The 12,646-nt window shown below is 37.4% G+C and overlaps 1 protein-coding gene across 4 annotated transcripts in view; it reads right to left on the minus strand.

The window, feature by feature from the left end:
• LOC102655449 overlaps positions 1 to 12,646 on the minus strand; it is a 297,465-nt gene that overhangs the window by 21,750 nt on the left and 263,069 nt on the right. For all 4 annotated transcript variants that reach the window (XR_003305984.1, XR_003305986.1, XR_003305985.1 and 1 more), the window contains one exon: positions 6,728 to 6,787. Coding sequence is in view for 1 of the 4 variants with exons in the window: in XM_026444803.1 (XP_026300588.1) it covers position 6,787 (1 nt within the window). In the remaining 3 variants the exon portion in view is untranslated. The remainder of the gene's footprint in view (positions 1 to 6,727; positions 6,788 to 12,646) is intronic.

Consider the following 12,646-nt stretch of genomic DNA (forward strand, 5'->3'; position numbering starts at 1 on the left):
ATAAGACGCTCGTTGACGCCTCTGAGAACAGGTGGACACGGTCCATTGTCGTCTAGAAAGGAGATTGAAACGGCTCGAGGGGGGAAGAGAAAGACTTGATCATTTGTTTCTTTCTAAAAAATTAATTGTTTGAAAGTATCGTTTCTTGGGGGGATTGAAGTTTTATTTGAATGAATATTTTTTTTTTTTTTGTTAATTAAAAGGAGCGAAAATTTAATTTTTCGCTTCTATTTCATCCGACACCCCCTTTCCACGTTATTCCCCGGCTACGTGATTGGCGTATCGAACTCGAAGGGAGGACTTGACGGGAGAGAGTCGCGCCAGGGTTACGGATTAACGAGATGCGACGATAGCAAGCTGCGCGTAGCAGCTGTTGCCGCGTGATAGCGCAAGCAAGGGTTTAATGTACCTCGAAGCTGAGAAACGAGGCACATACTGGTCTATCCGCTTCGCAGTTTACCCTTTACGCGCGGCATATGGCGCACAATGATTTTTTTTTTCATCATCGGGTTAATTATGCGAATACCGTGCTATGCTATGGAAAGTAAAATGTCCAAAGGGACATTTACCCGCCCTCTCATCTCTTTTATCTGTATCCTCAAGCGTTATCGTTCTATTCGTTCTATTCATATATATATATATCTGCCTACGCCATTTTGTTTCACGCTTGAAATCCTATTGCATATTTGTTGGGGAAAATTGCGCGACGAACATTCAACAAAGGGTGACCGTCGGTGAAACGTCTTGGAAATTGCTCGTCTGCCGTTGGCAGGCCTGCAGAGGACGATGCAATTTTCGAGGATAATGCAACGACGACGCTCTTTTGCAGCGGGAAATTTTTATCGTCTCGATCGAATCGATGGAAGCAACGAAAGGCTTGGCTCCATCCGTTAAACGGATTAAGTTCGAGGACTCAGAGTTTGGCAATTTCATGGTCCGGATAAGGCGAGCAGAAATTGTTTGGCGAGTTATTGGATTACTTGGTTTTACCCTGCCTTTTATTATTCTTTTCGAGAATTCTTTTTTTTTTTTTTGCTCGAATATATGGAGCATTTAATTGATATAAAACGAACATTTTCGAACAAAAATTAAAATCCTCTATATGCACTTTGCTGCATCTTCCATACTCAACTCACCAGCATCTCTCAATCTTAAACAAATATCCATAAAGAAAATATCGCAACATCCAAGAATCGAGATTAATTCATGTTTGAACAAAGAGGAAAGAATAAAGCGCGGAATATTTCACGTGTAGCGAGTAATAAATAGCACGTTTAATCGTTGTTTATCGATCCAATAAATACACGTGGGCCGTAAATGTACGATGGGAATGGAATGAGGTCTACGCGTGAACTTCGATCTGTGTGCCAGGTGCAACGTTCCATCCACGGCCATTATGGGGGCGTTGGACATTCAACCGAGTTCTTGTAATGTCCCCCTCTTATGCGGGCGTATTCACGTCAAGTAATTCATACAAATTGATAAACTCTCGTGGCGAACGTGACCTCGTGGCTGGGGCTTTAACGCGTGATTTAGAAAAAAAAAGAAAATATTGATCTCTTCATCCCGCGGTCTAATCTCTTTGGAGTTATCGATCGATCCCATCGTACTTCGAGAAGATTTCCTAGGCGCAGTGTTTCATTTTTTTCTCCTCCATCTTTTATGATTTTTTTTTTCTTTTTTGATTTCAATTTAATTAAACAGAAAAATAAAAATACATCAAGTAGATTAAAATTTCTTGCAGTTTCTTGTAAATATTATATAATTGTTTATAATAATTTTTTGTTGATATTTAAAGATCAAAAATATAATCATTTCGATGAATCAAAAACTTAATTTTAATTTATTAAAATTTTCTTATTTATTCTTTCTTCATTCATACAATATTAGTATAAATTAGTAAGAGATTTTTGAAGATTCAATTCTAAAGATTAAAACGAACATAAAAATTTTTATAAAAAAAAATGTCCATCGAGAGTAGACTCCTTTATTTATTGAGTTATAGAGAAATTACGTTTGACCAAGCAAGATGGAGATAAAGTGAGATAGTCTTATCCTAGTTACGCTGTCGCGCCACGGTGTGGCGCGCACGTCATTGTCTCTGTCTCGCTTCAACCAACGCGAAATTAAATTGCTTCTAACTTAATAAATAAACATCAACTAACATTTTTGTATATCAAATTTTATATTCATTCAGATTTCTCCAGAATTTTATCAACAGGAATTTTAACAATCTTTCCCCAAGAAATAATTTTAATTAAAATTTTTACTTAAAAATTATCTTCAAAATAATCTCTAAAATTATTAGGAATTCCACTTATTAGGAATTAATTATTAGGAATAAATTTTTTTATTAGGAATTAATATCCATCACAGTTTAAATTAATCGAAACAAGAAATCATACCTTGTCAAAATTCAAATTACTAACCTTCTCCATCGATCCTTCGAACCCAAAACAACAACATCCATTCCTAGCTTCGAATAAACCAATCTTTTCTCGCTCTCCAATCCAGGAACGAACACAACTATCGTCATTTCTTCCCTCGATAATTTCATTTCCAGAAAGAATTCTCCAGTTCAATTTAACCGACGATCGTCTCGAAACGGAAGAAGGCGGCCGACTTCCTCCTCCTGGAAACGAGTCCCATGCGCGAGCAAACGGATGCTGCTGAGAAAATAAGATATACGAGGCAGACACGCGAGGGCAGCCTCCCTCGAGCGTCTCCTAACTCAAACCGTGGCGTTACCATCTACGGTGGCAGCGAAATAATTGCGACGTCGTCGCTGACAAAGAGGACACAGGCGTGGGCTTCGAATACTCGCGAGTATTCTTCCTGCTTCGACGCGGAACGAAGCGGGTAACCGAATGCGGGACGTGAAAGAATGGAAGGGAGCGAGGGCTTGTACACACCGAGCTCGAACGGTGTGTACAAGCTTCTCGATACACCTTTCCAATATATCCGCGTGGGGAAATTGATTTGTTGCGCGAACCAGCCCATGTTCAAATTGAGATAAAACTCGAGAGCGCTCTCGGTTTCATGAATATGGATGGGTGGCGAAACTCGAGATCCGTGACCTTTGATTTTTATCTGCGATCGCCTCGGGCGACGCTGGCGGGGAGAAAAAAGTAAGTGAACAGTGATTGGTGATTAGGATGACGAAAAAGGATGGAAAGTTTTGGATTTGGATGAATTTCGTATGAAATTTGTACAAAATGATATAATTCGTATTCATAATGATCATAAAATTGTGATAACATTTATCTTTGCGTCTTCACGCGTGTGATTTTTTCACACGTGTTAATGTTGAAACCTGTTAACAACATTCCCTTATAATTCCATCGCTTATTTTTGAATTTTTGGATGAGTTTCTACATTCGTATGAAATGATATAATAATGAGATGGATTCGATTCGTTTTAATATATAATAACATCCATCGTTGAATTTTTGAATTATTTTCGAATTTTTAGATAAGTATCTTTGAATTTTTAGATGAGTTTCTACATTCGTATGAAATGTGTACAAAATGATATAATAACGAGATGGATTCGATTCGTTTTAATATATTAACATCCATTATTGAATTTTTGAATTATTTTTGAATTTTTAGATGAGTATCTTTGAATTTTTGGATGAGTTTCTACATTCGTATGAAATGTGTACAAAATGATATAATAATGAAATGGATTCGATTCATTTTAATATATTAACATCCATTATTGAATTTTTGAATTATTTTTGAATTTTTAGATGAGTATCTTTGAATTTTTGAATGAGTTTCTACATTCGTATGAAATGTTTACAAAATGATATAATAATGAGATGGATTCGATTCGTTTTAATATATAATAACATCCATCGTTGAATTTTTGAATTATTTTTGAATTTTTAGATGAGTATCTTTGAATGAATTTCTACATTCGTATGAAATGTGTACAAAATGATATAATAATGAGATGGATTCGATTCGTTCTAATGTATAATAACATCCATCGTTGAATTTTTGAATTATTTTTGAATTTTTAGATGAGTATCTTTGAATTTTTGAATGAGTTTCTACATTGGTATGAAATGTGTACAAAATGATATAATAATGAGATGGATTCGATTCAATATATAATAACATCCATCGTTGAATTTTTGAATTATTTTTGAATTTTTAGATGAGTATCTTTGAATTTTTAGATGAGTTTCTACATATAATAATGAAATGGATTCGATTCGTTCTAACCTGTAATAACATCCATACATTGTATATACATTATAAGAAAAATATTGACAAATTGATATACATTTATGCACCTTCGTATTCATAATGATCATAAAATTGTGATAACATTTATCTTCGCGCGCGTGATTTTTTTTCAGGTCCACGTGTTAATGTTGAGACCCGTTAACAACATTCCCCTATAATTCCATCGCGTATCTCTGAATTTCTTTGGCCAGCAATAAGCAGCTGCCCCTCGAGAGGAGGAAATTGCGTGAGGATCCGCATTTGGGCAACGCAATATCGTCGTGCACGAGACCCATTAAGCAGATTAGCCTGACAGCCGAGTTACGCCGTCGCGTCCACTGCGACCGCCTTAATAGAGACGTAAAACTCGTCCTGGGTGGATACCGCGCCATCTCCTCCTCCGTGCGATGGTTACGTACGTGATGGCGAGGAGAGAAAAAGAAAAAAGAGAGGAGGGGGAGGGGGAAAAAAAAAGAGAGAGAGAAAGAAAAAAAAAAGGCCTCTCGCGATTCTGGCACGCGGGGAAATTGATTGCACCGTGGGTGGTGCGTCCCGTAGGACGAGGCACGATATCTACACACGAGGGGTGCTGCGAGTCCCTCGAATTCATAATTAGCCCGTTAATTGGCTATAATTTGCCGTGTAATGATCATGCGTGCTCGCTGCCCAAACTATATTTTTTTAAGTGAAATCGTTTTAATGAAGCGATTTCTTTTCGCGTGCACGCAAATAACCTTTCGTTTTATTCTCTTGGCCTTTCTCGGGACAAATCTTTCTTCGTTTGCGAGCGAAAATAATAACGAGGAAAGATAAATTAATATATATATATATATTAATGTATAATATATATATAATGTATAATATTAATGTAAAATATATATATTAATATATATATATATTAATATATATATATTAATATATATATATATATATCGGTACTGGGTTTTTTATTATCGTTTTAATATCGAAAGAATGAGAATTTATAGATAAGTTATCACGTTATCGTCTCGAAGAGAGTTAAAAGTGGTGCAAAGGAAGAGGGAATAAAGGTAGAATATCGTTGATCGTTACTAATGAAATATGTTCTGAAAATAAGTCTGAAAATATCGGATTGAATGTTTCAGTTTATATTTAATATTTTGATATTGCAAAGTTCAATATTGAAACTTTGCGTTTTAACTCGACTTTATCCGAAATTATTTTTTATAATAAAACGTGTAATATTCGAAGCGGTATCTTTCGTAATAAGGTTCGATATCGGAAACTTTCGCAAACGAAAACTCGGTATTTAACCTCTCTTTATAATGTATTTTTTTTTTTAAAGTAAACAGAATATAATAAAATAATCAACCGTCAAACGAAAAGCAACAGAAACGAGAAACATCTCGAAACAGTATCCGATCCAGCGTATCAATTAAATATTATTGAAACCACGAAGCAATCCAATCCTCAATTCCCCCCCCCCCTCTCTCCTCCAGTCTCTATTAATTACACCAACGATGCATAAAAATCGCGCGATAAAACGGCCCTTGATCCATAGATCTGTCGAGGTTCGTTAACCGAGCTACCATCTGCTCCTTCTTTCGCCCGACGAAAGTAAGAAACTAAGCGAAAGAAAAAAAAGGGGGGGGGGGAGGAGGATGGGAGAAAAATACCAGAAAAAAAAGACGAGGAAGACAAGGAAAAGAGTAAGAGAGAAGCGAGGGTGAGGCTTCGGAAGGAAACAACTCGCAGAAAGTTCCCCATTACTCGGCTCTCGGATGGTTCTTACCTTTTTTGCGTTATTAAAAATAATGGTGACATATATTAGTTTTAACGAAGGAACCCGATGCTTTTTGCTACCAACTTTACGCGCCCGGTCATTTGTTTCCGCCGGGTAAGCCCCGAACAATGAACGCCCCCCTTTTGCTTCGGCCACCGGTGAAAAATAAAGGGGAGAAGAAGAAGAAACTCCTCGTGGAATCGAGGTAAGAAACGCGAGCATCAACGGCGAGAAAATCTCGAAAGTGTCCAACGATCGTCCAACGGTGGAATCTCGATATTTGTAATTTTAAATTCCATCCGCTTGCGTGTTGCGAAGTAACGACTTTTGGAAAATTACGTTTTATCGTGAAGGACGTTGCATAACGCTTGATCGATCGAATTATCGAGAGGGATCTGTGGGGAAATTTATCCTCGCGATAATTGCAATTTTTAAATTAGATAATTCAAGTTTCATCTATAATTTGTAACGTATGTTACGAATATAAAGCGTGATCGATTTTTCGTATTACGTTTCTGATAAAATTACACTTATATGATTAAAGACGAATTATTTTTAGTGTAATTAAATTGAGAATAATTGTTTTACGTAATAACACGACGAGTTTTTTGCAAAGTAAATAATTAAGAGCGAAGTAAAGTGAAAGTATATAACATGATCGTACAAGAAACATTACTGTATTAAATAATTAATTCATTTACCAAGATTGTGATGTAAATTAAAACTTACCAGAAAACTTTACAAACTTCTTTGCTTTTAATCTTGATCACAAGATCGTTAACTTCTGATCTGTAACAAATAAATATATATAAAATTAAATAATAATATTCTAACCTTGATTTAACAGTTATTCGCAAAAAATCGCTTTACAATTCTAAAACTAACCTAAATTAATGGAAGACGGTATCTTACGCCGTCTACCGGTCACTTCATCAACTACCAACTCAATATGAGAAGCGGTCGCGTTTATTCAAATTCCTCCGTCCTTGACCAGGTCGAATTGCTATCGAAATTTCGAGAAAACACGGTACCTCCAATTAACTCTTCTTAGGAGTTAAGTAAGTTCTTCTTAATCGTTCCATAACAATCTTACAAGGAGAAAGCGATTTCCACTGATTGACTTGGCACGTTACTGTATAACCAGTATCCTGGCTACCGTTTTCTCGGTTCCGTTAAAGGAATCCCTTTTTAATGTCCACAATCGTGTAGGAAGCTTTGAAGCGAATGCTTGTTCGAAAGATGAGAACGAAAGAGTTGTTGGAGTTGTAAAATGAGCGGACAAAATGGCCGATTTATAACTGAGCTCCGCCAAGGTTAAATGAATAATGAAATCCTTAAGGAATTAGCGAAGATTCGTTATTAATAAGATTCGTAGATCTAGCAGGTCGGTTACATGAGGATAAGAGTAAGAAAGATAGCAATCTCGCACGTGAATGAGATTTATCGTAGTTCGCCACGCGCTACGTCCATTCAGATATGTCTATCGAGTTTGATTTCGAAATACAGCACAACGTGCTGATTTATGGGATTTGCGGCGAGGCCTGGACGGATTAACTTCCATGAAAATGGTGACTTTACCGCTAATTTCTTGGAAAAGCTTCGATACTTTGAAACTTGGATTGTGCTTGAGTTGAGAGATGGATTCGTTGGTTGCTTCCGAATGGAGAAAGGAAAGGGTTAAAGGAAAGCTTTAGAAACGACCGCCCGAGAAGAATATAGGTATTAGAAGGATTTGTCGATTTTGACTTCTTCATATTGTGATACGCATTATGCATGATTTACTGTTACTTTTGAAAGATATTGTTTCAAAGAGTAGATGAACAACTGGTAGCTCCTTTCATTTTTTTGCAAATTATAATTTTGATAGTTTCATTTTTATTTCTAATTTTTAATTTTAATCGTTATCGAGGAAATATTTGACGAAGAGTTTGGAAATCTAAATTTTTAATTTTCTTTCAATATTTTTGAAATCGTACTATATTGAAGAAACTTTAAAATAAAATAGGGAACAAAGGGAAGATTGTTGAATGAGATTCAAAAATTTTGTTCAATCTAAGTATTTTTTAAAAAAATTAATTTATAGACGATATATTCTTTTTTCAACTTCAATTAGTATTATTTTCTATGAATTTTTATTAAAAAAAAATATTCTTTATTAAAAGTCATATTAAATCGTTTATTATCTCCCTTATTTTTTTTTTTTTTTTTTTTTTTTGCGGAAGCTGGATAATTTTTTGCTATAGATATAAATCGATAAATTTTCACATAATGAAGGTTGATCACTGGAACGATGTACAAGCAGCTTTCACGGTATTTATTAATATCAATAAAACACCGGAATATAAATCAATCAAGCCGAGAGTACAGAAAGAAAAGGATTATATCGAATCATCTACATACGGTTCATACAATTTAATCCCATTGTTAAATGCGAAATACGTTGATTTGAGCGAGCCCAAAATTGATCGTTAGTTGTTCAACGATTGTGGCTTTTGCGCATAATGTGTACCATGAATTACAAATATTCTTTGAATGAAACCGATATATTTGTCGTTTTTGAAACTTTCGAAAATTAAGTAAAAATAAAAATGTATTTGTTTAAATTTTCAGAGAAGCTATCGAAAAATTTTGGAGTTGAATCTATCTATCGATTTTAATCTTAAAAAAAAAAAGTGTAAAAATAAACAATAAGGAACCATCTTCAGTTTTTATTCCCTCTTCTTTATTAACGCCAAATTAATCAATTTCTCTCCTTGAACTTCACGTGAACTTCACGTTTAAAATCGACGTTTGCATTTCAATTCACCCCGTACATGAATCCAGTTGTAAAGGCTATGATGTAAATCGCATGGTAATTTATGCAGGCGCCAGGAGGCAATTGCGCTCTAGTCACTAAAGCCTCCGGGATTCGCGGTTCTGCGGCCTGTTTTATTCCTCGACGAAAATAAGGTTATTAACCGTAATATCAACATCACGATTTACGTCTCGTCGAATCGAGATGACGTAAATCAAACTATCGAAAAATGATCACGAATGAAAAGGCTATTCCTTCGATTCCCTTGCATCGCATATATTTATGATCAATTGATAAGCTAATCTAATTTTAAGACCAATCACGAATGTTGAATTTATTTTTTTTTCACTAAAGAATTTCGATTCTTGAATTAACTTAAGTTCTACTAGATAGAATCCACTAGAAGATTCTCAATTTTGGTTAAGTTAGGTTAGGTTAGGTTAAGCTAGGTTAGTCTAGGCTAGGCTAAGTTAGGCTAGGCTAGGCTAGGCTAGGCTAGGCTAGGCTAGGCTAGGCTAGGTTAGGTTAGGTTAGGCTACGCTAAGCTAGGCTAGGTTAGGTTAGGTTAGGTTAAATCTTTTAATCTTGTCCCTTATTAAAAAATAAAGATTAATTTTCTCCGCGGCATAAGAATTCCCGTTCAAAATCTCTTCATCGCGTTTCATCACAGCAAAGTAAAATTAAAAATTCCTTCGGTCTGAAGAGAGAATTAATACTTATAAGAAGAAAACTTGGAAACACAGCGAAGTAGAAGCATTAAAAAAAGAAGAAGAAGAAGAAGAAGGAAAAAAATCACTCTACATACCCCATCAGTAGCTCCGACAAAGCGACCCTCAAACCCCGGAACACGACCAATCCTCATCTTCACGCTAATTTTCCTACCGGTGAAACTTAAATCGCCCCTTATCTTCCGATGGAAACTTTCGGAAGCGCTCTCTGGGGGGTGCACCGCTTAAAAACAACCCCCGGAAATCGGCGTGACGAGGCTTCCGCAGAAGATGATTTCCTCAAGGACGCCGATCTCTCCTCAGGAGCGGTGGAGAGGACATCCTCCCTAACGACTTTGGATCCGAGGATCCGAAGAAAAGCGGAGGAGTGTACATCTTGTCATATTTTGGCCACGGCTTGGTGGTATTTATGGCCAGAAATATGGCCAGAAACGTTAGGAGGTCCGCAAACAGACCATGGTGTTGGTGTTTTCACCTTTCTCCTTCCCTCCTCTCAGACGTTCAGCCTCCTTCATCTCGCATCCACCCTCCCTGTTTTCCTGTTTTTCGTTAAAATGATATACGAGGCGAGGCTAAGTTGCGCAAAAATGTGCGAAATGGTGTTTGAACCCTCGTAAAGATATTATTTTCCTCTCTCTCTTCTTTCCTGTTCTTCTTCTTCTTCTTCTTCTTCTTTTTTCCCCTCTTCTTGCGGAGATCTCTCTCATCTCGAAGGAGAGAGAGACGACAATAAAAGTTGCACAAGACTCCGGAGATATACGGTCACGGTTGTCGATTATCCTCGGCCAATGGCGCTCGACAATTCGTAATAATGTGTTCGTATCTGTTGGAGCGAATTCGTCGAGACTGCTCTTTGTCAACGCACGCTGTAAAGTAATTTTTCTTGGCTGTAAACCAAGTTGGTGAACCAGTCTACCGTCTCCTCGTATTTACGTGGACGATGATCAGTCAAGAACAGAATCGTTTTTGAGTAACTGGGAGAAAGATGGATACTTCTTGCGAGATTCCAAGGTAATTCTGGTAATTTCCATTTTTTCCCTAGTCCTAATCTCGCCCCAAGGATTCCACGATTTTTTGCTTGCAATCCTTTCCCATTGTGTTACACCATCATCAGATATATTTTTATTCCGCGAAATTGGGATATCGACGAATTTTTTGTACGGTTAACCTTGAGATCAATCTGATCAAGTTGGATGGGTTAAGTGCTGATTGATGTTTCGACGAGGTAAAGATGTTTGGAAAGACTAGATTAAGAGAATTCGAGATAAATTTTTTCAATTCTTTATTTATAAATTTTTTTTTAAAAAGTTTCTGTTCCTTGAATCAGAAGAGTTCTTAGTTCAGTAGAGTCGCAGCAACCGGCCAATATATCTTATCCTCCTAGACTGGAAACCTCCTAGAGCTGGAGATCAAAGATCGGCAGATGACGAGCGAGCTGATTAGATTCGGTCGTCTTTGAAAGATGGCCGGGACCGTCACGGGTCTCGAATCTGTATTCAACCGATTTCCGCGCACCTTGGAAACGGTGATTTCGCCACGGCAAACAGGAGAGAGAGTCGGTTTTAAGCTCTTTCAGATCGGGGAAGGTTAACAGTGAGTGAATTCACTCTGCCAGTTACCAAATGCGATCCGCTCGTGATTCGGCCGGGTTTCTCGATTTTTCACGGTTTCCTCCGGGTATTCCATCGTCTTTGTGACGATATTCCACCACGTATGATCTTGCTCCACCGCGTATATTGTCCGATCGAGTCCGAACGGTCGATTGAATTTCCTTTTCTTTTCTTTCCTTTTTTTTCAATCTGCGAGTGGATCTCTCAATGGAAAAAATTCCGTGAAAATTCGACCGTTTCACCCTCGTTCCACGCTACTGTTACGCTTTCTTCTCAAGTTAGGATTCGCTAATTTATCTTCGTGGTCGAAGAAGGAAGGAATTACTTTAAAAAAGTCAGTTTGCTTCAAGATTCTCGAGTTTCTACGGATTTGATAATTTTATTTTTACAATGTTTTTAATGGGACAAATATAAGATATTCTCAACTTTCGATTGAATTAGAGGGAAGGCAATTTCAGAGTCGAATTTTAAATCCTCGACGATGTTCTTATTATCATTCAATATTCGTAGTAATCGATGGAAAATAGGCCAAGTTGCCATTCAGAATAAACCTCCTCCCCCTTCTCTCCCATCCCCCCAATTAAAGTTCTTCGTTCTTTAATCTCTTTAGTCCAATTTCGGGAAATTTCATACGAATTCTCCCGGTATTCTCGTAATAACTATTCGAACAACCAACCCACCCAAGGAATTACTTTAATTCTCCTCGACGTAACGAGCCCGGGGTGGAAGAACTTTGGCAAAGCCGTGGTCCAAAGGCAAAATTTTAATGAAAGCCAAGGGTGAGGCTATTTTTAAGAAGGAAGAAACGGTCGCAGCTGCCTCTTCTTAACGAAGGCACATTGTAAAACGCAGGACAGAGCGCGGTCCTCGTGGGCGGAGAAGGGCGCAAAAGCCGCATCGGTCGCCGTGAAATCGACGATTCGTCGCGGCCACGTATTTCTATGCGGCCCTCTGGTCGCGCGACTCTTCCAACGCACGAGGATACTCCCTCAAGTAGCCAAGGAATAATTGACCCGGCTCAACGCCGTTTCAACGATCCTCACTCGCAAGAAAAATCGGCCCAAACTTTCCCCGCGTCCAGCATTTTTGATTTTCGATCGATTCGATCCCATTTCCATAGCGTCCTCCTCGTTGCGTCTAATCGCTCGCGCGAGACATTTCACGGTGATCGTGAGAATTGCTCTTTTGTCCCATGTCTTTCTGTTTCTTTTTTTCTTTCTTTCGAGGTGGACAGGAAACTTGGAAAGATCTGACAGGATGGAGATTGGATAGATAATTAAATTAATAGAGATGAGGGATTGAAGTTCTCTTCTAAGATTGGGATTGATAGATGAAGGCGTGGATAGGGAAGGAGGAATTGTTTGAAGGAATTTGATATAAATTGATTTTCATTTTATGATGGTACGCGAATTTTTGAAATTATTGATTCGATGAAGGAGCGTAAGAAATATAGTAAATGAACATGGAACTTCAATTTAAAGGTTAAAATATTGAAGAAGAAAAAAAATTGAAGAAA

Source organism: Apis mellifera, linkage group LG13, assembly GCF_003254395.2.
Source record: "Apis mellifera strain DH4 linkage group LG13, Amel_HAv3.1, whole genome shotgun sequence".
Taxonomy (NCBI): Eukaryota; Metazoa; Arthropoda; class Insecta; order Hymenoptera; family Apidae; genus Apis; species Apis mellifera.